General features: G+C 51.1%; 1 protein-coding gene across 14 annotated transcripts in view; it reads right to left on the bottom strand.

Annotated features, from left to right (window-relative positions):
* ZNF618 (zinc finger protein 618) overlaps positions 1–26,256 on the bottom strand; it is a 208,585-nt gene that overhangs the window by 69,013 nt on the left and 113,316 nt on the right. For all 14 annotated transcript variants that reach the window (XM_032306318.1, XM_032306327.1, XM_032306320.1 and 11 more), the window contains exon 2: positions 14,937–14,980. Coding sequence is in view for 13 of the 14 variants with exons in the window: in XM_032306327.1 (XP_032162218.1) it covers positions 14,937–14,980 (44 nt within the window). In the remaining variant the exon portion in view is untranslated. The remainder of the gene's footprint in view (positions 1–14,936; positions 14,981–26,256) is intronic.

Below are 26,256 nucleotides of genomic sequence, written 5' to 3' on the forward strand. Positions count from 1 at the left end.
ACTTTATAGTTGTCACAGGGCCAAAAAGCCTCAGGCTCAGTGAGGCCCCAGGAGCCACAGGACCAGTGGGTCTGAGAAGTTAACAGGGGAGAGCTATGGCTTCAGGGAAGGAAGATAATCTGCCAGCCAGCCAGCTACAGAAGGTGACATCCTGGGGGCAGGGGGGTCCTCCCCAGCACCGGAGCACCAGAGCAGAGGTGCGTGGATAGCCTGGCAGGAATGGGGCCATGATGGATTCAGATGGAAGATTCTGTGAAGGTGGATGTTTGGTCACACAGCCAATCTCAGAACTGCCGCTCTCAAGCTCCGGGTTCTTGTGCAAATGACTCCAAACTCCCTTCCACACCTCAGTCTTCATACCTCTACAGTGGGGACAAACACAGCACCTGCCCCACAGCGCCGTGATGCAGAGACAAGCCAAGGTCTGTAAGGGACCCGGAACGGGGGACCCGTGGAGACATTTACGCACGTCGACTGTCTCACACAGGGGGCCGGGGAGGGAAGGATGCAGAGGACACAGGGAAGGGCCTGCACGGCACAGACATCACTGCAGGGGCTGTGGAGACTGTAAATCAACAGGGGTTCAGGTCCCATCACGATCGCATCCCGGCTGGTGACCCTGAATGAGCCTATTTCCACATCAGTGAAGTGGGGAGCCCCACATCCACTCAAAAGGTCTTGTGAAGTTCAACCGCAAAAATGTAGATCCAGGACCTCGTCTAGAGGGACTCAGAGCAGAGATGCTCATGCCGATGGCGACTGCTAACAGTTACTGAGACCGCTGCTCCCTGACCGAGACCACGCAGACACTAACAAGGCCCTGCTAGTCCTAAGGCTCACAGGGCACGGCGTGGAACATGGGGACCCCGTCAGGGCCTGAATGCCAGCCCACAAGTCTCGGGGGCTTGGCCCTGGCTCGTCCTGACCCTGACTGCACGAAGGGTTAAGCCCCAAGGACAGAGCAAAGGCACTTCCAGAACAGCAAAGAGGCCCCCTAGAGACACAGGTCCCCTGCCTGTGCTCCCGTGACAACTGAGGTCACAAGGAGGGAAGGGAATAGAACAGACTCTCCCCCTTCTTCCCTGCCAACCTTCAGAAGCCGAGCCTGAGGTCTATGAGCACTTGCCCATCCCACCTGAACGGACTCAGTGTCCCCGCCTGCTCTCAAGGACCCCACCAGCATTACAATGTGCTGGTGGGAGGGAGGAGCTGCTAGAATCAGACAAGCTGGGCATCCATACACCCTGTGACCTTGGGCTAGGCTCCCTGAGCCTCAGTTTCCTCGTCTGTTAAAGAAGGACCATGATCCCTGACAGCTTGGGGATGGGGAGATGAGCCAGGGAGACGGGCAGGGTAGATTTCCAGGCATGGCAGCTGACATTATGCCACTGTCACTAATTCATGGGGACGCCCCCACCTTTGGGAAGCCTTCCCAGCTTGCTCAAGGGGGAGTAAGACCCCCTTTCTGAACACCCACTGGGACCCCACACGAGACTCTTAAACTGGGAGCCACGTGTGCCATCCTGTCGCCCACAGACTCTCCTTTAAATGGGACAACACCCCCTCCCCCGCCCAGCCTTGGCGGCACCAAGGACACTGGCAACTTCTCTTTTCCTGGCTTCGTGCTTTAGATTTATAAGCCTAAATGTTGCTTTTCTCGGGTGCTTTGCATTTAATTAGGTGTCCTAATAACAATGGAATCACTGAAGTACTTATATCACTTTGAATTAGTGGTGTAGCATCTTCTAACTTCTTTAAAAAAATTTTTTTTCATATATCATTTTTTAAAATAGAGCTCATTATTTTAATTATATCCATTTAAATGTACAGTGGAGCCCTTGGATATTCTCAGCACGAATCATTAGGTATATTAGTGAAAAAGCACTCGGAATCTATCTCCATGCTGACACTCCATAATCTATTCTATTTGTGTCGCTGTAAAATAGATTTATATATAGATAACTACAAAATAGTTGCTCAAGATATGCTATGAATTTTATATTTAACCTGAGTCACACTTCAACATAAAATCTAAAGTCAGGCACTAAAAAGGGTATTTCTCTGTAAGTAGATATCGTCTGTGGCCACTGGTTCCTGCTCACGCCAGAATCCCAAGGGAGAAGCCAGACCCAGTGGTCCCTGCCCAAGGATTTTCCCAAGAGCACTGACCCTTCATTAAGGCAATGGCTCTCAAAGTGTGTTCCCTGAGGGCCTAGGGGTTCCACAGCGGTGGGTCAAAAGCACTCTCGAGGCCTCAATAAAGAGGGTGGCGATGAGTGGGGCTCCAAGACCCGTGCTCCCTCTTTGATTTATAGCCTGAGGTACGTATACATGGGCTTCTATCTCCCTGTCGTGGGGTAAACAGTGCTCCCCTATTCAAGATATCCCCATGTCCTAATCCCCAGAATCTACTGGAAAAAGGCTCCTTGCAGATGTATTTAATTTCAGGATAAGATGAGAATCACGGTGAATTACCTACGTGGGCCCTAAATGCAATGGTAAGCATCCACATAAGAGACACACGGGGCCTATGACGGGCAGAACAGGGGACAAGGCACAGAAGAGGAGAAGGAAACATGACCACGGAGGCCAAGACTGGAATGACGCGCCCACAAAGCAAGGAATCCGATGGCCACGAGAAGCTGGAAGAGGCAAAGGACTGAGTCTCCCCCAGAGCCTCTGAAACAGCACAAGTTTCTGGTTTAAGCTCCCCTGGTTTATGGCAAACTGTTACAGCAGCCACTGGACACTACTAGGCGGTGTCAGACTAGCCCTGGAGAACCAGCTCCACCGTGGTGAAGTCTGCAAGCCGCTCCCCTCCGTTTTCTTGTGCCTCCTTCTTACTCACTCCCAGTGCTGCATGTGGCCCCTCCGATGTGCCTGCACAGCCTGCCTGGGAAAGTTTCAGAAGCAAATCTCTTCTTCTGGGTTTTACCAGATGGTTCTTCAAGTGTTTCTTTTTTCTTTCTTTTTTTTTTTTTAAAGATTTAATTTATTTATTTGACAGACAGAGATCACAAGTAGGCAGAGAGGCAGGCAGAGAGAAAGAGAGAGAGAGAGAGAGGAGGAAGCAGGCTCCCTGCTGAGCAGAGAGCCCGACACGGGACTCGATCCCAGGACCCTGGGATCATGACCTGAGCCGAAGCAGAGGCTTTAACCCACTGAGCCACCAGGCGCCCTCTTCAAGTGTTTCGACCCTCCCCAGAGAGGCATTCACGAGAGCCCTGGAGCCAGATGCAGAAACCGAAGCCCAGCACAGGGCCCGAGCCTATTTGGTTCATGTCCACGCCCCAGGCCTGCACCAGGCCTGGGGCACAGCAGGACCTCAGTCCACACTGGGAATGAAGGGCATGCCCAAGGTCACACAACTTCCAGAGACCAAGAACAATTTTTCTGACTGCCATCCTAGTGCCATTCCCACGAAGCCAGACAGCCTAAGACAGTAGAACCAAAATAACCTGCCAGTGGACTTGAGGCCCAAAGACAAATGTCACTTTGGCCACGTTGGAGAAGGCAGGGGATGCCATGTGGCCAGGAGCCAGACAACTCTGTTCTGGGTGTAATTCTCCATCATTGAAGCTCTACCAACTCACAGTAGTTATGCGGGTTCTCCACACGCTGGACGCCACCTTGTTTTTGCCTGACTCAGTTTCCCCATTCGCATGACAAGTGCACTGGAGTCTAAGGCTGTGACAGAAGCCAGACCTCCCCCAGCAGGGTGTGTGCCCCTTCTTGCACAGGCTTGGGACCAGTGCCCCCATCTGTGTCCCAAGGCTCAGCCTGAGGACCACCCCACCACCTGCGAAGGCTCCGCTCACTCACCCCAGTACTTCGGCCCCCTGAAACAATGAGAAGGGTGGGTGCAAAAGCTCTAATCGCAGTGTGTAAATAATGACTCGTTAACTCCCACTAGAATAAAACTTCATTAAAAGACTCTGCTCATTAGGAATGAGGGTAAAGGAGCCTCAAGCTGAGCTTAAATACACTCTCCACAAATGCACAGATGTACAGGTTGTTAACGGAACTAACGCACACCTAAGCCATGACCTCCGGGGCTGCGTGGACCCCGCTGCGGAGGCTGACCACTAACCCAGTCCACCAACGCTACCCATGTGCCCACTCCTGATGACCTAAGAGCTGCAAATGACTCTTCGCTACTCACAGGTGTCAGCAGGCCCCTTCTTGGCAAGGCTTCCAAGTCCAGTGAGGTTTCTGCCTCCCCCATTCCACCAGAGCTGCTCTTCCCAAGGCCTCCCGTGACCTCCATGCTCCTAGAGCCAATGGTCCCTTCTCGTCCTCGGCCACCTCGTCCTCTGTCGGCAGCCTCGGATGAACCTCCTTCTCCCCCGTCAAACTCTGTGTGCCCTTTGGCTCTGTGCTCAGCTGGGGGGCCTCCTACCTCCTACCCTTCTCTGTCCCCTGCTGATTCCTCTTCGCCAATTCCTCACCCTCACATGCTGACATGCCCCAAGGATCCGTTCTAGAACCTCTTCTATCTTTATCCACACTCACTCCCTAAGTGATCTCATCCAGACTTGGGCTTTTAAATATTAACAATGTGATGATGAATCCCAAATTCCGTCTCCAGCTTGGACCTGCCCCCCCGAACTCCAGACCTACATACATAACTGCCGACTGGACACCTCCCCCTGGATGCCCGAGAAGCACCCATATTTAACAGGCGCCAAATGAGCTACTGCTATACCCCCTCCCCCGAGTCCAGACAATCCTGACTCCCACCCCAGTGCTCCTTCGGCTAAACCCCGCAATCCACAATACCACAATCAAACAACCGCACACTTCTCGATTTCAGTTAGGAGCAATTCCAACCCTCCAGCTTTTCAGGCCCAGACTCTAGAACCAACCTGTCTTCCCTCTCCCTCACTCCGTACTAATGATAATGAGTCCACTAGAAAATCCTGCCACCTCCACCTGCAACATGTGTCCAGAACCTGACGACCCCTTAGCAACCCCTGGTCCCCGTTGCCCTCCCCAGCCTCCCGTCTCGTCGTCAACTACACAGCCAATCTCCTGCACCTACCCCTGCCCGACACCCCGAAATCAACATTCAGCACAGCAGCCAGAGGGACCTAGTTAAAGCAAGCCAGGTCATGTCACCCATAGTCCTCAAAACCCATTATGGTCCCAGACCTCACCCAAGCAGAGTCCTGACCCCCAGAGCTCCCCGGGACATGCCCCAGGAGCCCACTGCCTTCACCAACACAGCTCCTTGCGGGCGACACCAATCTCCCTGCTGTGCTCTGAGCACAGGGGCCTGGGGCCTCTGCCCCTGCTCTTTCCTCTGCCCTTCCTGGCTGCCCCCATGGTTAGTGCTCATGCAAATATCCCCGGGCCAGCGGAGACATCCTAGCTGCTTGATCTACACCCGCACACAGCTCACCCCAGTCTTCCCCACCCCGTCTCCCCACTTGACCCGTTCTGTTCACTACTCATCCCGTATCACCCACCCATCACCTCTTGTCCCCTTTGCCGTCTGTCTCCCTGGCTGGAACGTGAGCTCCAGGAGGACAAGGACTCTCTCTTGTCCATCCCCTGTCGCCTCCCAGTGCGGACAGCTGCACCTGGCACAGGAGAAGCCATCAGCAGGGGCCTGTTCCCTGAAGGAGCCACGCAGTGAGTCTTGGAAAGGCTGGTATGAGCGTGGCCTTCAAGGTGTCTCTCCCTCGCCCCCCACCCGACTCACAAAGAACGTCGATGGTTTTAACCGCGTCAGTTAACGTTCAGAACCGAAGTCGGCGCGGTCCACCCCTGGGCCCTGGGCAACCACACGGCCCGGAGATGTTCAATCGGAGCCCCATTCTGAACAGAGAAGCTTATTCCACAAGGGCTGCGTTCTTATCCTACTCCTCTCCGGCAGGAACTTTCTCAAGTGTAATGCACTCTTCCGTCCTCCCTCCTGAAATGCTAAAAGAGGGCAGCCGGACGATGCTCTGACCCCAAGTCTTTTTCTTCTCCCGCTCTGCTGAGATATTACTGACACGTAAAGATATGGAAGGTGCAGGTGCACAGTGATGATCTGTCCTGCAAGGGGGCACCAACTCTCGAGCACGCAGACGGGACAGGATGCTGAGCTCCCAGGGCAGCTGCTGTCTCTGACATCCACCCGGAGCCTGCGGCCTCGTCCCCACGGTTACTGGGAAAGCCCCCCTGTGCCTCTAACAGGCTCTGGCTGCGAATCTGCCCTCTGATTCCACGTGGCTGAGAGCCCTTCAGCCGTGAAGACTCTATCCAATATCCGTGTATCCCTGAGTCTGGCCCCTAGCAGACAGCAGCTAACGTGTGCTCAATGACACAGACAGAGAACCACCAGAGATGCACATGTCAGCGTGAAGGTGGAGGTGACTGTGGCAAGGATGCTGTCACGAGGGGAGGAGGACAAGGGCGGCTACTTTGAGGGGCTCTGAGTGGCTGGGACAGGCTGCGGGCACAGTGCTTCACCCCAAGTCCAGGCACCGCCCCTGTTCCCAATGCCTGATAGATGCTCATTAGAAAACTGAGGATCAGAGACACCGAGTGACTTTTTCAGGGTCACACAGCTTTCCACGGACAGAACGGGATGCACCCAGATCTGCCTGACTCCATCCCCTGGGCTTTTAGTCGTGCGGATGATTCGTTTTCCCTTCTCAAAAGGAGAGATGATTAAAGAAACAAAAACACAGCACTTGTTGAATGAACAAAGTCTGGCTTATCAACCAGAAACTCCCAAGAGGTGGGGAGCATACCCCCTCGTCTCTTCCTGTATCCTCAGCATCCTGACGGAACGGGGCACGTGCCAGATACTTAACACAGTAACAGAGAAATGTAATAGAACTACGGCATGAAGGGTTCCACGTCTGCTACGGAGGAAGTGCCTGGGCTTTATGTTCCCTGTCGACCTCTAAGTCCCCTTGACGCGTTCCAAATTGGCTGCCGTGTGCAGACGTGTCCTGCGGACACACAGTCTCCTGTTTTTGGTGACAAGGACAGGAACCGTAACAGGGATAAAGGCTGTGGCTTCCACCAGCCTGGAAGGACCAGGAGAGAGAGAGAACCTACAGCGAAATCCCACTTTCCACAAACCCCAGTAACGAGGCCTGTGTCTGTCTGTATTTACTATTCTACCCGTGTTTCAAATCTTCACACCATCACCCATGCCTTCATAACCCTCAGAATTATCTGCACTTCCATTTGTCATGTATCCCTGATATATTTTAATAAATAGTCAAGGAGAAAAGATGAGATTAATAGATTAAAACTATTAACCTATTAAACAACTCTTAACAGCCTAGAAATTCAAAATAACCTACAATGCATAAATATATCATTAGTTTGAGATAATTCCCAGGCACTTAATTTTCCTTAGTGTATATTGTCAGTCAGCCACGACGCTGGGTAATACTAGTTCAGAAAGGCAGCGTGAAGATTTAAATACTAAGACTGAATTCCCCGGTTAATTTAACCGAAAAGAGAAAAGGCAGGAGTCTTGAGCAATGCTGTCAAGTCACAAACTCCGACACGTGGCAGGACAGGGCCCTCCGGGTAAAGCTGCGAACTTCTCTTAAGAGAATCAAGGCACAAGGAAGGCTGGCCTGGGCCGTTAGAAAGAATTACCACGAACAGCATGTTAAGGAACACGCCACCTTCGCTGGAAAGGCGGGTAGCAGTGGGGCAGTCTGGACCCATCAGCAAGGCGCATGGTCCTTTCAACACTCACCCTGTTGAGGGGTTCCCCTCACCCCACGGTGGCAAAGCTGCAGACTCCCGTTTTCTCACCGGGACAGAACTCCCTCACCAGGTAAGGTAGGAAGGGGAGGCCCCCGAGGGGTTCCTGCCTGTCGTCTTGCACAGATCCTCTGGGCCAGCCACAGGCTCCCATGCAGATCCCAGAGTGCAGCCAAGTCAACCAGGGGAGACTGAGGCAGCCCCCAAGCTAGTCCTCATGCTGGATAAAGAAGATTCTCCTTCTGCCACCAACGCGATTTCCCACTGAGGCTGTGACTTTGCTACTATCCCCTCCAGTCCCCTCTCTGACGCCCGGCACCTCTGACCACTGTCTCCTTGGAATGAAAGATAAAGAACTTCCCGAGAAGACCACAGCGCTCCCACCATCCTGCCCACGCTGACCACGGAGGCCCGGAGCTCCCCAGCTGCCGGCCTGCCAACGTGTCCCTGACCTGGTCCAGGTCTTCCTGAGGTGCTGGGGGCTGGGCTCTGCCAAGCTTCCTAAACCACCTACACCCCTATCTCCTCACACGTAAGCCCGAGAAGTTAACACGATCCGCTCAGGGCCGCTTAAGAGATTCGAGGGCAGAGATACACGTAAGGAAGGCAGCCGTCCTGGCCCCCCACACACAGAGAGGCTCCGTCAGTGTTAAGTTCTTTCCTCCTGTCCTTACCAAGCATTCGCCAGACAAAAATGTAGAAAGTCTGGTCAAACTATCAAAAACATCAGCTCTCGGGCCACGGATGGAGTACTCACAAATGAACACACAGGGGCAATTTTAGGGTCCTCTGAAAACAGAAGACATGGGGGGCATGGCCACCCCCCTACACCAGCAGTGACAGGAGGGGGATGAGGACACACGCTGCAGCTAAGTTCACAGCAGGATGGGCAGAAGGGAGTGATCAGGAAGGTAGGTCTGAACCTACGGAGGTTCTGAAACACCAGGCTTTGCGTGGAAAGCTGGAGAAAGCATAAGCCAGGAGAGAAGATCTCTTTGAGGTGCGGAGCCAGACAGAGGGGGAAGCTGTGGAAATTTCCCGAGTTGTTTTCTCAGATGAAGGGCCTCTGGCATCAACGGCCTCCAGAAGCAGCCAGGCCAGGTCACCCTCGTTACCATCATCAACGCTGTGCTTCCTCAGGACAAGCAGCCAAGACTTCCAGACACCCTGAGTGGTAAGAACAAGGACCCAACAACATTCTCAATCTGCTCCAGAACACAGAAGGGAGACTCCTGCTAGGAGTGTGCACTGAAAGGAGGTTTCCTAGGGACCGGTCACCTCCCTCCACTGGACTGCCCCAAGCTTGAGAGCCACAGTGCTATTGGGCAAAAATGATTCACCAGTTTTGATGTACATCAATTTGCATTTCTGCGGCTGTCTCCGCAGGGCAAACCTAAGGATGTGCCTGAATTTTCAAGAATCCGCTCTATGTGCAGAATCTAGGTCTAACAGTAATAGATCAAGCAGAAAGGAAACTCTGCCCACCAAAAAAGCACTGGCCCCCACAGGGGATGAGTATATGAACCCCAGAGTCAGCCTGCGATTTATGATCTTTGTGGCCCAACTTTGCCCCAAAGTTCGATAAGCTGAGAATTCACATTTCTGGAAATCACATCCGAGCTCTAGTAACAGCAACATATACCTAGAGTCAAGATAAAGATGTGCCCTGGCTAGAATATACCCAGAATTCTTAAATAACTCTGTGCTGCTACCGTACTGGTCACTGACTACCATTGGGCTTACTGCTACTGCCGGCTTTTGTGCAAATCAAATTAATTTGTTTAGGGCTACTTTTATTTTTACTGCTGAAAACTAAAATTCTAAACAAGAAGATGTTCTTTAAAAAAACAATTCTGTAGCTGCACACACGCGGTGATCAGATTAAGAGTCCACCCATGAAAAATCTTAGCTTCAAGGACAAGACGCGGCTAGGCCCAAAGCTATTTTACTACGCGCGTGACCTTGGACAAGCCTATTGCTTGATTCCCTCTGGGGAAGAGGGGTAGTATCACAACTTCCAAGGGCCATTGTGGGGCCCAAGGGGGATCTATGCATGATCCTGCATGACAAAGGAACTAGATTGTGGTCAGCCCTCCACCCCCACCCTCGTCCCTGACTCCAGGCCTTTCTACAGTGTCCAGACTCAAGAAGAACTCAATCGCCATCCCACTTCTACCTCCTCCTGGAAGGGAATCCAGCCTGGTGATGATAAAAATAAACATTTTTTGAATGCCTACTACGGGCCAGGCACTGTGCTAAGCAAATGAATATTACTATTATTATACTTAATCCTCACTGGCAACATTATGAGGGAAGGTCTAATATCATACCCATTTTACAGATGAGGACACTGAGGTCGGGTAAGTAGCCCAATGTCATACAACCAGGTAGTGGGTAGCCCCAGGACATGAACCTAGGCAGTCTGGGCTCCTCAACACAGTGCTAATGAGCTATTTGGCCTTTAGTGAGGCTAGAGAAAAGGCAAGGGAGAAATCTGGGAGACGAGCCATGGAGCAGCATACATTTTTTGGACACAATGCTTTGCTGAATCAAATTCCTCAGACCTGAGGAGATACATACAGCCTTTCGAAAACTCACTTCCGAGCCAAATTTCTAAGGTCCTGCTTGTCCTGAACCCTTGGCAACACCTCTTCAATCCTGCCCCTTGCAGTTTATTCACCTCTTGGCAAGTGGTATGAGCCTTTTAAAACCAAATTGTACCATGCCCACCTCTGCTCAAAATCCCCAGGGGAATCCCCCTATCTCATGCAGGGTAAAGGTCAAGGTCTTGAGGATAGCCTCCAAAGCTCTGTCAGTCATGTCAGCCTTCCTACTGTAGTTCCAACACAATGTAACACACTCCTGCCCCAGGGCCTTTGCACCTGTTGTTCTCTCTGCCTAGATGTGGTTCTCCCAAATGACTGCTCAGCTCAGTCCCTCCTTTCCTTCAGACCCATGTTCAAATGTCACCTTCTGGTGATGCACTAACTCCTTCTGTCACTCCCAATCCCCCACCCTCCCTTCCCCTCCACCCACCTCACAGCATTGTTTATCTTATGACGTACCATCCATTTTATGTATTGATTACGTCTCCTCCACCTTGCTAGAATGTGAGCCCCTCCAGATTTCTGTTTTGTTCACTGTTGTATTTCCAGCGCCCAGGTCAGATTTGTAGAATGAACCAGTGAGTTTTGGTCTTATCACTTCCCCCACCGCACCCCCAATCAGTATACTAGATCCTGATTGCTAGTTAGGCAACTGGTCCACACAACCACCAAATGAGTCCCTTAACCTCTTCTATCCCTGGTTTCTTTATCTCCAAAACGAGCCGGTTACTCCAGATTATCTCCAGAGCCCTATCAATTCTGACAGCCTTCAGTGGACCACCCCCGCCCCCGGAAAAAAAGGGCAGAATTCTTCATTACCACAAGCCTATAGCTACATTTTCTTGATTATAAAGACTGCACTTTCTTAAAACGTTCCTCAGTTAAGCCCCACAGCCCCCACGCCTCTTAGCCTAAGTGGGGCTTGGCTGCTGTTGTGCTCCGTGATTTGCAACCTGCGCACCAAGTCAGCATTAACCTCGAGTGCTGGGATCACTGGTCCTGTAAAACAGACCCCGGCTGGGTTACAGAGAAGTAAACCAAACCACATTTGGTTGTTTTGTAGGATCAGAATCACCACCACTCCTGGTCCCCCTCAATTTAACATGAATTCCTTAGCAGTCCATGCTGTTGGTTTTGGGGCTCAGCCAGAGGCCCTCTGGAGAAGTACCAAAATTAGGTGTTCTGGGCCAAAAGACAGGCGCTGGGAAGAAAGCAGAGCCCGGCGCAACAGCCGAGGGGGCCATGGCACAGCCAGGAATGGACGCCCATGTCAGAGGACCAGGGGTCCTTCAAGGTCATTCCCAGCCAGGGCTCAGTTGGCACAGCCTCACACTGACCTCAGGGAGCCTCACCCTTGTGTTTCTCCATCTAAAACGGGGACTAAATACGCCTAACATGCTAGAGTGCCAGCATGTCTAAACCCCACCCGGCCAGGCCACGATCGAATTCACAACCAGCCTCAGGTTAGGCCCACATTCAAGTTCTCCTGACGTGTGATGGGTAATTCGCTTTTCGAACTGGGTGCTGGGTCACAATACAATAACACTGTTTTGGTTTCTCAAAGACGCTCTATTACCTTTAATTATACAATCAATACAAACTCACTCGTGGCGCTCCTTCGAAGTCCCTGCCTTTCTCACAAGTCCCTGGCCCATGGCACAGCCCGGGGTCCCTAACAGACTCTTCTAACATCTTAACTGACCACTTCATCCCGAGAAGGGGGAGGGCGCAGTTGTTAAGCACACGCACCAGAGAAATCAGACCTGGGTAGGCATCCGGGCTCCATCACACATTTCCCACTGGGGAGCCTGAGGCCCGTACACACCCGTCTCTGTGCCTCAGCTTCCTCATCTGTAAAGCAGGACTAATAAGAGTACCTCCTTCACAGGGCTGTTAGAAAGACTGCATAAGTTAACAATGAACTAAATCACATAGCTCTTACTTACTGACATGTAAGTGCTGACTGAACGGTAGTAGTCATTATTATTAGAAATTGCTTCTTTAGGTCTCAAGTCACACACAACCCTAAGATTTGGGCTGGCATTGTGGCAAGAACACAGGGCTCCATCACTGAGTGTGTGCAAGCCTGAGTAGTCAGGTGGGACAAAGAGATGGCACATGTTCCATGTTCCCCCTCCTCTGACCAGGACAGGCATCGCTAATCTATCCCCGCACTCTTCTCACTCTGACTGCAGCCTGTGCCTGGTAAGACTCAGTTCAGAACTTCAGGCAGCTACTACCACTATGGAGGAACCTGCCTGCTGTCTTCCCACCTGCTGTGGGAGAAATTCTACAATAGAAAGTTAAGGACAAGGTGCATGAAAAGTCATGAGAAACAGATGGAGGTTTGTCTCTGTCCACTTCTCTAGACACTCAAGTACCTGCTGAATGACTGACTATTCAGCTTTAAATCCACTGCAGCAGGGGCCCAGTGAACACGGAGGGCGCAGTGGGAGAAGCTGGCCAGACCCTCACTCAAGCACAGCACTGGTGAGTAAAGAAAGTACCCTGCTTGGGCAGGTTTGAGGCCTGACATGTGACCCTGAGCAGGGCCATCCCTCCCCACGTGTCCAGTAAGAGGGTGGGACTAGACAAATCCCAAGGGCCCATCTAGTCCGGACATTCCAACCCAGGAAACACTTGCACTCGCTCCTAGGCTAGAGACTCCCACTGCCCCCATAGACCACAGCCTCATGCACTGCTCTTCACACAAAACTCCACAACCAGGGGCCCAGGAGAGAGACACAGGCACTGGGCAACTGCTCGCCCCATGCATCCCTGCCAGCATTCACAGGTCCCAACTTGGCAGCCCACCCCTCCTTCCCAGACTGCATCCCAGCCCTATATCACCCCCACTTCTTCCACCTCATTCAGGTAGCCATCCCATTAACTCTGAGCACTGCTAGAGGTTTCTGCCCATGGACGTGACACCCTAAGGGGAGAGGCAGCAAAAATGATACAAACATGTGGCATGAAGAGCGAGCATGAAGAACCCAGGAGGGACACAGGCCACAGGCCCTTCGAGGAGAGGCGCCGGGAAGGTTTCTCGGAGGTCAGGATGGAGTCAAGAAGGAAGAGCAGAGAAAGAACATTCCAGATAAAGGGAACAGCAGCTGCAAACGCTCTCAGGCAATGTCAGCTGAGGGCAGGGGCCGGCAAACCCCAGATTGTGTATTTATGTCTTATCTGTGTTCTTTCACACACACGGGGGGTGCAGAGGTCATCACAGAGACCTATGGCCTTCAAAGCGCAAAATATTTACTATCTAGCCCTTCACAGGTAAAGCTGCTCGACCCCTGGTTTAGAGTGTTACATACACAGAAGGTCACGGTGGCTAAGACAGACTGAGCAAGGGGAAGACTGATGCATGAGGAGGTGGGTGGGGTGGGTTTCGATGACCTCCAGCCGGGTATCTCTGCCTCCACGCTGTGCGCCCCCAATCCATCCTGCAAAGGGTTCCCGGGTGATCTTCCCAAAACACACAGCCAAACAGGTTACTCTTTCTCAAAGACCAATGGCTCCCTGTGGTTTCCCAAAGCACGTTCCAAGGAATACTTCCTCTGCAGCTGAACTTCAGTAAGAGGGTTCCTTGGTTAAGAAAGTTTGAGAAACACGGCATTCTCATCTCGGATGCCCTCAAGCACACACGTCAGTCCACGAAATACTAAGAAGTCCCTCTGCAAAGAAATCTGTTGACTTTGTTTAACCTACTGTCCTTCCAACTTGCTTGGCCACAAACCTTTTTTCCACCAAAATCTCTCAACATTCTGAAGCACTAGTGTTCATGGGCTACAGGGTGAATTCCCTGCCTGGCCTCCGTGCTCTGACCCCAACTCCAGTAGGTAATCCCAGAGCCCATTCCAGAGTTCCAGATCTCGTGTGCGTGGCCTGGAGCGCCCTCTCTGGTCTGTCCTTTGCCTTCCTATTGCCTCTGATGCCCCCAGTAAAGGTCGTCTTGCTGCTCGTGCTCTGCCCTCGCTGAGCGACAGTGGTGGGATCAGCGCTCACATTTACGGAGTGCCTGTGCCACCCACCAGGGGTGGACAGCCACTCTGCAGCCCTGTCCAGAGTTCTTCCTGCCTTCTTTGGTAACGACAGCCCAGCTTTCCTTTAGAGGCTACCCCCCCGCCCATCTCCTGCCAGTTCCCAGGGTGAGGACACAGCCCCCGTGTGGCTCAGCAGAGTATCCCCTCCCCTTGCTGTGGAGTGACTGGTTCAGGCAGACGAGCACAGGACCCAAGCTGGGCCAATGAATTCCAGACCAGGATAGATCGGGCGGCTCAGGAGTTCACAACAGAGCAGCCGAGATGGGATTCGAGCCCAGTCCTTCTGCCCACTCTTCTGCTTGTCCTCTAGTTTACTGCCAGCATGAGTGCCCAAAGGCCTATCGGGGATCTAGTCGTCCTTGGTGCATCATGGGTGCTCAGCGAGGGTAACAGGAGGGCTGGAAAGTGCTGCCCATAACCACACATCCTCTGGGGAGGTATGTGTACTTCTCAGCCAAGGGAGCTGGCTGGCAGGGAAGGCAAGGACCAGAGAGAGGAGGCTGTTGGTTGGGAAATGCGGAGAGGGAGGGGTACAACTGGAGGCAAGAGAAAGAGAGTGTACCTGCTTGCGGTGCTTTTCCTTCCGGCTGCACTGGCTCCGTCAGCCTGCAAAAGAAACCCAAAACACCTCTATCAGCCAAGGGAGGGGAGCCCAGATTGCACCCACTGCCACCCTACCAAGCTCCCCCTCAACACCAGTCTTCAGACTGATCCAAGGGAAGAGCTGGCCCAAGCCCAGTTCCATTCTTGCAGGCTGGGAAAAATCTGCCCCTAGTGGTAACAGGGAGTCAGGACACCCCCACCCCCTCACACCACACGCCCCCCCAGGCCCTGCCCCCGGAATTTGCTTGGCCCTTTAAATCTAGCAGAGCACCCATTGCCAACACAAACCCAGCAACCACAGGGCCCTGGGGACTCAGTGAAAAGTAAGTAACCAGCTAAATCTGAGATTGAATTGCACCATTTTTATTTTCATCTGGGATTTCCAATAAAACAGTAGCCGCAGATTTATTCCTACCAACCAGAGGGGGAAAATCCTATTATGTTAAAATATTCTGTTCCCCCAACCCTACTAGCAGGGAGAGACAAGAAAGTGCCGGTTCTTAATCTCTTTCACTTGGGGTTGGGGCGGGGGATGAGGAGATGTGGCTGACCCAATGAAAATTTCAGAAATCATACAATTCTGGGTCAGATGGAGAAACTGAGGCCCGGGGCCAGGAGGGAGCTGCCTAAAGTCTCAGGAGGACAGAATGACAAACATCTGGGGTTCCTGACCTCCCTGCCCAGGCCAGTGCTGGGAGAACCTCTGCTGCAGAGGCTGAAGTAGGCCATGGACATGGAAAGAAGGCACGGGTTGTAGCCACTTTCTCTGGCTTTGTTAACGCATTTATAATAATAGTAATCGCAGAATAACGCAGGCTCCAAACTCTGGCACACACGTGTTTCCAAATTCAGAATACTTCCAAGTTTAGAAAGGTAAAGTAGCACATGTGCTCTGTATTTTGCAACAACCCCGGCAGGGTCTGGGCAGCCCCCCACCAACCCCAGATTCAAGCACGGTGGTATTTCCACAGGGAAACTTGTGCAATCAGGCCCTACGGAGGTTGAACGAAGACAGAATTAGTCTCTTCTCCCTTCAGGTCAAGTCCGACCACCTCACCAGTCATGAAATTCTTTTTGTTTTCGAGTTTTGTGAATTTCAGGACTGCAGGTCTAAAATAGCGACAACAGCTACCTTTTGACGCAGGTTTTTGAGAAGTTACAAACTGGCAAAACCAGATGGCAGGCTTCAATTCAAACAGTCAATATGGAGAAATAAAAGAATTTCACCCAAAGAAGGCCAGATTTCAGCGAGTGAAAGCAGCACTTAGTTCCACGCGACCACAGTCAGCGAGAGCTGCCAGTCCCCACCGCTCCCTCTTGCCTTATACCCAGCCCTCTGGCCTGGCTCCCTGGGGTATCCGGACTCCCTAACCTCCCCTGGGGTGCCAGTGTATGCACATTTAATGCTCCTTATTCAACCCTCGGAACAGGTCCCCCAACACATACAAGGAAGCAAGGAGAGTCAAAGAATTTTAAGTCACTCGTCCAACATTCCACAGCTACAAGCCCAGGTCTGGGTCACTCCAGGCAGGGCCCAGCTTCCTAAGCTCTGGAGTATTTTCTCTCCCATCAACATTCAGAACAGCCAATTGGAAAATGAGGTAAACCCACAGCCCCCACTGCCCACAGGAGGGAAATGCAAAGATGAAGGACAAATAAGGAGGCAGAAATGTGAGGCCTGGGAGGGAAAAATTAATGGGATGCTGGTGTATTATTTCAGTGGCAGAAACAAGAAAGCGGAAAATGGTTTGCATATCATTTCACTGGGAGCAAAAGAACAGGATCAATTACAGCCTCCTTCCGACATCTTGCATTCCTCCAAACTTCTATGGAAAGTGAATGGGACGACGTTGTTTTAATCTTCATATCGTGAAGAGGCAGAAGTGGTTAAGGGGTGGGTGCAGATTCTGCCCCAGAGAGCTTAAAGAAAATTTTAAAATCCCAAATGATCTCTCATCTTTCCCACTCAACTCTGGGCACATATTTCTAGCATTTTGCACATATTGTTGCGGTGTTTGGTTTTTTTTGGGGGGGGGTCCTCTTCCTTCCCAGTTTCACCCAGAGTGGACTGCATGCGGACAGGGAACACGAGGCTGGGGAGAAGAAAAGATGCTCCGTCTCTGGCAGAGCTAGGCACTGCCACCTATGTTTCCTTTTTATTACGTTTGCAATGCTCTGCACTTCTTGCCACCAGTGGCAAGACTGAGTTTTGTTTTCCACCGATCTTTATGAAACAAAGACAAAATGCTAAAAATGTTCAAACCGTTGCCCAAAGAAACCCTTGCACAGAAACTCAGGAGAAGCCACGGGAGAAATGGGGCTGCTGGTGGGAGGAGCCTCACCTGGGCAGGTGTGATGCGCCCCAGGGGTGGGGTGGCTCCCGGCGGATCCGGGGAACTGATACAGGTGGGCCCGTGCACGGACAACAGGCTCAAGTGAGAGATGTCCACAATAGCATGTGTCCCCATCACAGCTCCCGTCGGTCAGGGCACATGGGCCTGGCTGGGTCCAGGCCCACCATAGGACCAGGGATAGCCTCTCACGCCCTCCCTGCCCCTATGGAAGCCCACAGTGCCAAGGGCACCAACCTTCAGTTGCAGGGATCAACCTTCAGTTGAAAGGATCACTGAGAAGCCAGACCAGCTCTGTCCATGTCCTCCCAACTCCTGACCACTTGAATGAAGCTGACCCTCTGACGTGGCCATTTTCCCAGCAATTTCCTATAATTCAACCTAAACCACAAACTCACCTCAACCCAGTGTAACCTGACCCGATTCCCAACTGGAACTCAAATCAAACAGCACAGGGTAAAGCATCAGACAGTGTTGCGTCTGGAGCCCCCAACAGTCCTGCCGTTTCCTAGCTATGGGGTTCTTGGCAAGCCACCTGCACACTCAAGACCTCGGTCTACCCGCATGCAAAATGGCAATAATGCCAATTCCTGGACCGATCTCCTAGGACCGACAAGGTTAACTAGTGGGGACTATGCTGACTGCACCGCAGATGGGCGAGAGGCGGAGCCAACCTTGCACTGCCCCAGGACTCTCTCCAGCCTGTCCTAGGGTCTGGTCTAAATCCTGGGCTGCAGGAGCAGGTCGGCATCTCACGGGTGCCCACCAGACCCCACAGCTCTGAGGCTTCTTGCAAAGGGCTGGTAGAAACAAAGTCAAATAAAGTGATACAGCCTATGCTAAGCACAGGCCAGCGTAGCAACGGCTTAAGCAACGGCAACACGGCAGTGGCTTCCACTGGACCATGGGCTCCTACGGACACAGCTCTGCCTGATTGTGTCCGTGTCTCACAGGCTCCTTCCTTTCCCCGGACACAAGGTTCTCGCTGGTAAAAACTAGACGAGAAGCACGAGAGTTAAATCAGATCCTCTCCTGCTGCCTGTGGAAGTGACCCAACCTTAACCAAACCCCACTATGGCAAGTGAAATGGGGCGTGGCACAGTGGGCCCATGAGAAACCCTCCCCCTCAAGCCTACCACGCAGGAGGAGGGTACAGGCATCCACTTCCCCAGCTCCCCGTAAGGGCATCGGTCCCCCTTTGCCAGCCCCATCCATTCCTCCTCCACCAGTTTCTCTGTAGGACCCGGGCAAAGCTATTTTTGGTTTCATTCGACCCTCCTCTTCCCTCCCAAATGAATGTTAAGTTGTTCTTTTCCATTCTCTTATTAAGGATTTTCTTGGAAAGAAAATATTATTCCAAACCCAGAAATTTTATTTCTGAATTTGTGCAAATGTAAGTTGTAGGACATTAGCTGCATTTCACATTTTGTGCAAATGGCAGAAACAGGCAATTCGTGTGCTACGGGATGGGGGCTGGCCAACGATTTCGATAAAATAAACCCTTTTTTAATTTAAATGCTAATGCACTGAATTAAAATTTAATAACTGAGGAAATTGAAAAGCCGAGCAGGAATATTGGAAATAAATCCAAGCAGAAACAGCTGAAATTAAAAATTCTAGAGAGTGGGAGGATAGCAGCTAAGCTGTCTTATATGATTACATTTTTTTTTTTCAGAATGAAGCAAAAAAAAAAAAAAAAAAATCCTATCTCTCGCTGGCTCTAGGGCAGTAAATCCACAGTGCTGTGATTTATTGCTCAATTTTCCTGAGGGAAAAAGGCTTTCTTTCATGCTGAAATATTTCATAAATTTCAAGCCAGCATAAATTCTTAATTTAAAAGTTATGGAGGTCACATTTAGTGCACTGGTACGGTTCCAAAATCTTAAAGCAATAGCAGCGACCAAAAAAATAAAAAATTTTAAAAAAAGCAAAAAAAAAAAAAAAAAAAAAAAAAGCAAAAAAAGGGGTAGAATTGGTTCTTTTTTTTTTTCCTTTTTTTCATTTTGGTTTTAATTCACGAGTCGAAATTTCATTATTAAAGATCCCTCCTGGATGGATGGAACCCAAGCACATGGGAAACTGGTATGTGTTTGGAAATCTGCTGCAAAAGATGAAGAGATAAAGATTTAATTCAATTATAAAAGAGGCTTTTTTTTTTTTTTTTTTTTTAAGCCACTTGAGGAATTTCTGGTAAAAATTTCCTCCCTTCGCTGCCTGGGAAGGGGTGAGGGTGGGGGAGGGTGGCCAATGTAATTGCTTCTCTTAGATCTCCAATCTTTTGTGCACACTGATATATTCATTTGTTATACAGCTGTTCAGCGGCGGAAAGAATGCTGGGGCGCCCATAATTCTAAGCAAATCAATCAAAAATTAATGATTTGTCATGCTTGCACAATGGAGGAAAACAGCTCCTTGGGTCCTGGCTGCCTGATCTCGAAGAATGAAATGCCTTTCTGCGATAAGAGAACCAAGCCGGAGGCTCAGCGAGGCTGAAGCGCCCCTGTGAATGTGGGTGCGCATGGTCCCCTGAGCTCCCAGAGGATGGAGGAGGGCCACCATCTTGAAGAGAACATCTCCAAGATGGTGCCTTGGCCAGTCAAGGACAGACGGAGCGAAGCACATTTCCCTAGAGGTATACTTAGGATCTGGCCTTCTCCCTCCCCCACTGCAATGCAAAAAGTGCTTCCTTTTGGGACACATCAGTGACTCCCCCAGCTCTCCAGCCAGATTTGACAGGTCTCTGTTCACTATCCCCCCACCACTCTTAACCCACCAACACCAGCACTTTTCACCAACTCTATGGGATGGGGACCACAGTTCCTGAAGCACCTATGTGCCCCCAGACCATGTGCTCCTCCTGGACAAAGACCACACCCCACACATGGCTGTGACTCTAGCACCCAGCTTGGGGCCCGCACGCGGCCAATCTTCCAGCAAACAGGGTTGACTCCGTTAATTATTATTTCTCCGGAAACACAGAAAACGAAGTTCCTTATATGCATTATGAACTACTAAAGAGAACAATTGATCTTAGATAATCAATCACTCCTTTATTCATTCAACAAACATTCCTGAAAAACCTACTGTACTCTGCTTTGGATGAACAGCCTCAAATCCACTGGGGGACAGTTCCAAACCCCTAACATTTACTGCTTCTTGGCTTCTCTCCAACCTCGGAAGGAAAGAGTGAATGTGAACCCACAGGAGAAGCTCCCTGCATGCTCAAATGCCTTTCAGGTCTTCTATTCTTTCTTAAGTCACGTGAATGTTATTTTTGCAAGGATCAAATGCACATTACTCCAAACTATGCCTGTGCAAGTCATACATACGTATGTTTGAATATACAAATACCATCTTATATTACCACCATGCACAACTGATCCTGTAGGAAGATGCTTAGCCTCAGCAATGAGGGAGGCCAAGGGCACTCACCTGGAGGCCTGCAGGAGGCACTGAACCTGTGGGATGCACCTGCCAGAGCCGCGGACTCCGCCCAGAGGGTCACTCTCTCCTCCTCTTCACTGAGGATGGGAAAAGTAGGCCCAAACAACCGGAGCCTCATCTGCAAACCCCTTTCCTTTCCAACAGCCAGTGGATCCCCAAAACTGAACTTGAACTTTCTATCCCACTGAGGCACAAGACTCAAATTAGGGAAAGTCATTCACTCATCCCAAAAGTATTTCATGAGCTGCTTCTACACACGAGACACTGTTCTGGGCAGTTGGGCTATATTCCTGCCTTCAAAGCGATCACATTCAACTTCGGGGAGAGAGCAACATTAGGTAGAATAAATGAGTAAAATATATCCTATGCCAGAGAGTCATCAGTTCTGTGAGAGGAAGACAGAAAGGGAAGGGGGATCGGAGTGCAGGCGCAAGGTAGGAACCACAGGCTTCAATCTTTTTTTTTTTTTTTTTTAAGATTTTATTTATGTATTTGACCCAGAGAGAGAGATCACAAGCAGGCAGAGAGACAGGCAGAGAGAGAGGAAGGGAAGCAGGCTCCCCACCGAGCAGAGAACCCGATGTGGGGCTCGATCCCAGGACACTGGGATCATGACATGAGCCAAAGGCAGAGGCTTAACCCACTGAGCCACCAGGGCGCCCCAGGCTGCAATTTTAACCAGGTGATCTGAGCAGGTGTCGTTAGGCAAACAATGGAAGGGAAGGGAAAGGAGTTGGTGTCTGGGGGGAAGGGAATGGTCAGTGCAAAGACCCAAGGGCATGAGTGTGTGCCTGGTGTGCTCCAGGAACAGGAAGCATTTCAGGACTGAGGAGAAGGGAGGAGGTTAAGGGAGGCCACTGAAGGCCTTTGGCTCGTATCCTTAAAAGTCAATGGAAGGTTTTGGCACACCGACATAATATGACTTCCATTTTTTAAAAGATCCTGGGGCGCCTGGGTGGCTCAGTGGGTTAAAGCCTCTGCCTTCGGCTCAGGTTGTGATCCCGGGGTTCTGGGATCAAGCCCCGCATCGGGCTTTCCGTTCAGCAGGGAGCCTGCTTCCCTTCCTCTCTCTCTGCCTGTCTCTCTGCCTACCTGTGATCTCTGTCTGTCAAATAAATAAAATAAATCTTTTAAATAAATAAATAAATAAATAAATTTTTTTAAAAAATAAATAAATAAAATTTTAAAAAGCGATCCTTTCTGGCTGCTCTGCAGAGAACAGACCGGGGGCAAGGGTGGAAGTAGGCAGGAGGAGGTCAATTAGGAGGTCACACTCATGGTTGGGACCCAGGGGGTGAGGAAGTGGCTTCTGACTATGCTGGAAGGTAGGACCAACAAGACCTTCTGTAAACCAGATCTGGGCTGTGACAGCAGGTAAGAGTGAGGTAAGACTTGAGAAACCTTCGGCCTCCGCACCAAGAAAAAAGGACCTGTATCTTTCTGGCACATGAGAAGATAAAAGTCACTGGGACAGCACGTTCCATGGATCGTCACACCACATCAAATCCTCCCAATAACGCTGCGAAGGAGACGCTGAAGCTTACGCATCCCTCCTCCACCACCAATCAGCCAACCACCCAGAGGGGCCCACTGGCTTGCCCAAGGTCACAAAGAAGTCAGTGGCTTGACCACGGCTCACACATCTTCTCACCCAAGTCAATGGCCATTTCCTCTACACGCTTGGCCCTTGCTGCCTAGAAGACACAGTCAATCCTGGTCCCAAACAATGGAGGTGAACTTGGCCTACAGACCCACCCAGCCCCAACTCGAGCACAGGCCGCCCCTGCTTATTGTTCACCGATGTTCTTGGAAAAGACCTATTAAGGGTGATTCTGCCAAGGCCAAACAATAGCTTTGCACGTTACAAAGAGGATCCCACTTCCAGGAAACTAAATACATTATAAATTCCCTAATTAGACCTTGTTTCTCAGATCACCTTCGGTGATAACGTCTCTAGCATGTGGTGCTTCATTTTTAATTCTGTATTTGCTTTCCACCCAAACGTGGTTACTCAAAGCCGCAGGCAGCTCAGGGGTCCCAGAGGAGGGGGTGCTGCTGGAGAAGACCTGGAGTCAGACGTGGGAATTTCAGTGGGTCTTCATACCTTGCACAGTAGATGTGTGATTCTGAGAGGGGCCATGGGGGGACCATGCATCTCAAAAATGGTTCCTATCATTCACCCAAACACTACTTGCTAAGTGCCTACTGTGTGCTGGACACCAGAGCTGTTACTAGGAACACAACAGCAGCAAGAACAGTAGGGGAGACGGGCAGTGATGACTTAATTATTTCACGCTATCGATTTATAATTACCAACTGAGATCTGTGCTCTCAAGAGGAAGGCCTAGACTCCGCAAGCATCCTTGACAACAGGATCCAAGGAAGCTGTAAGGTCAGGAAGAGTTTCCCCAAGAGAAGGATGCTAGAACAGGGCACATGGAGCTCCTGCTCCGCAGAGGGGAAGGCATGGTCTAGATGCAAATGAAGCTATGAGCTGAGTGTCAGGGAGCAAAGAGAAGGGCACCATCTTGACCAGCAGCAAAGCCTGGGCCCCTGAAGCCTGCAGGGCCTCAGCCTTCTCTGAAGGCCTTTTCCTCTGGAGGAAGGGATCAGCCCACTGACAGGCCCAGGCTCTGATCTCACCCCAGATCAGAGCTCAGAGGCCAAGGAGGCCCAGACATACCATCAACTAGCCAAGTTTCCAACTGCAAGGGAAAACACAGGGAAATGACCAGTGTCTTTATTCCTCTTGGTTACAATGCCCCCCTGCCCTCCCCAAGTCCCTGCTGTCAGAGATCAAGTGTCAAGACATAAATCAGGCTTCCTAGGGATGGAACCAGCACCGTTCGGTCAGTTTCCCAGGCACTCCAGGTGCAGGCAGGACCTTCCCTCTTTGGGGGACAGACTGGCGCAGGACCCTAATGCTGACATCATCATCACCACCATGGTCATGACCATCTCTGTCATACTATCACAGCTGGGGATTACGGAACACCTGCAAACCAGGCACAGGACTTGGGGCTTTACCCCAAGGCTCCACGGGCTGTCCTGATGGCTCGTGCACCTCTTGAAGCCACCACTGGCTATAGGCTGGAGGCAGGGAGGCCAGCATGGAAGCCACCGTCATGTTCCAGAAAAGAGATGCTCTAGAATGAAGGGCTGTTGGGAGCACCAAGATCACCTAAGATGGCCTGTGAGGAGTACCCGGACGGAGCCGGCATGCAGCAGTCACTCAATAAATGGCAGGTTTCCATTTGTCTGTTTCCAAACAGACAAATAACGGCAGCTGTGGGAAAACTCATCTTAGGCTGTGAGCAGACAACCTGGTCTCCTCTGGGCACCTGGGAGACACAGAAGTGAGAGATGAAGCTACTTCCATACCCAGGGCCTGATTTGGGGCCCTGAGCAGAAGGGTGGCGTCCTGACCTCAGGCAGGAGGGATGGTGCCCTTCCCCAGGCTGCTGTGCAGGACTTGCCGCCCAGACCCCAAGCTTCGCTCTCGTCCCCAGGTGCCTGATGCCGGCACGGCTGGAGCCCAGAGACCACACATGCATCTCCAGGGTGTTTCATGTACATAAATTCTATTCTCCCATCTGCACTGGATCACAACGGGTTCTAAGGCTGCATCCAAAATGGTGAAGCTGTTCCTGGGGTCAGGCCCCACAACGTTATTGGTTTGGGGTGTTTTTTTAAAAAAAATTTATATTAAAAGAATTCTAACGGAGTAACAGCGCAACTATGAGGAGTTCCCTTCCACCTCTCACCCAACTTCAGGCACGGGAGAGACAAGGTCAGAATTGCGTCTACGAAAGGCCTGCTAGAGGGGGGCAACACAAAGCCGTGAAGACCAGTTAAAGGCTGATGCCAGCGTCCCAGGAGGATCCGCTGAGGCTGGACCAGCAGTCAAAACCCTTAGGCCCCAAAAATAAATCGTGATGGCCACCAATAGCAGCACAAGTCAGGTGGGGTGTTAAGTCCTGCCACCCACGATGGGGACCTTGGCCTCTCAGTGCACTGACCTCTCAGTGCCTCGGTTCCTTCCTCTGTAAAATGGGAGTGATGCTGGTGCCACCTCACGGGCTGCCGTGCAGATGACATGGGCTCATCAGTCTCATGCCTGGGCAGAGCCTTCAGGGACACATGGTGCTGGCCTGTACAGTTCGCCCAGCTTGAAGGGCCTCTGACAGAGAGAATACCAGCAACCCCAGAGCAGCCAGCATCTACTGAGCGCCTCCTGTATGCCAGCCCTGGGCTCAGGCACTAGGTATACCGCCCCAGTGAATCTCCTCGATCACCCTGGGTGGGAGGAATGGTCCCCAGTCCTGCAGTCCAGGTCCCAGAGGCTTGCGGAGTGCAGGGACCAGCTGGAAAGAGGCTTGGCCAGGCCTCCAAGCCCAACACTCTGATTCCAAGTTCATGTTCTCAAACCCTATGCCACGCTGTGGCCAAGGCCCAGCGGGGTGACCTTGGCGAGCAATTTTTCCATCTTTAAGAGTGGACACGCTCCTCTGCGTGCATGAATGCTGCTCTGTTTGTTTTCTTTCCAAAAAAGAAACGCGTCTCAGTTCTTTACAGTCACACACTTAATCTCTCAATTTACAAAAGAGCGAGTCATGTGACTGGATTCCACAAAAATTCTCTCTCCAGGTTTATGATTTTACAGAAAACTCCAGGGAAAACCGCCTGGAGCGAGTTAAAACCAGATCAGCCATAAACCATGTCCTGGTACAGCCTCACCAGGCCAAGACTCAGATTACTCATTAAATATGTGATAAATATTCGCTTCAGATCAGCAGGAAGTTGGGGGCGGGAGGGGGGAATTTTTTGCTTCACAAGGGGGAAAAAAACCTATTATAAATAGAGAAAGTTACAAGCTCTAAATTAGTGAAACTAGAATTGGGGGATGGGGTTTGAAAGTCACCCCCCTTAAGTATTTTTAAGTAAGGCAGTAAAGAAAAAGGCTACTCCTCAAGTCTCTTTGAGGAGATCACAGTAAAGGGCCTGGGCCTCCTGTGACACGGCCACAGTGACGCCACTGTGCCCAGACAGGGATCAGCAGCTACATCACCATTCCAGGAGACCCCTTCCTCTGACAGCTGCCACTGACAAATTCTGCCCATTCCCCCCGTCCCCTCCGTCCGCCCACCTGCCAGCGAGGTTGCTGGACAGAGAGCCTCTCAGAAACCTTCCAGCTCTGCCCTCTGCAGTCAGGCAGCCTGGGTTCAAATTCTGCCCAAAAGCAGCTCTGAAACTGGGCTCAAGAAACATCACCCGTCAGCCTCAGTCTCCCCCGATGTAAAAGAGAGGGAAAATTCCCATGGAACACTACTGCTGGGTGGATAAAAAGGTAGAAAGTCCATCCCGTGCTCAGCTAGAGCTAAACAATGCTACAAGAGCCACAGATCTGGAGGAGGTCAGCGTCGTTACCCTGATGGTGGGGAGTAAAATTAATACATTAAAAAAAAAAAAAAAAACAAAGAAACC

This window comes from Mustela erminea, chromosome 12 (genome assembly GCF_009829155.1).
Source record: "Mustela erminea isolate mMusErm1 chromosome 12, mMusErm1.Pri, whole genome shotgun sequence".
NCBI lineage: Eukaryota > Metazoa > Chordata > Mammalia > Carnivora > Mustelidae > Mustela > Mustela erminea.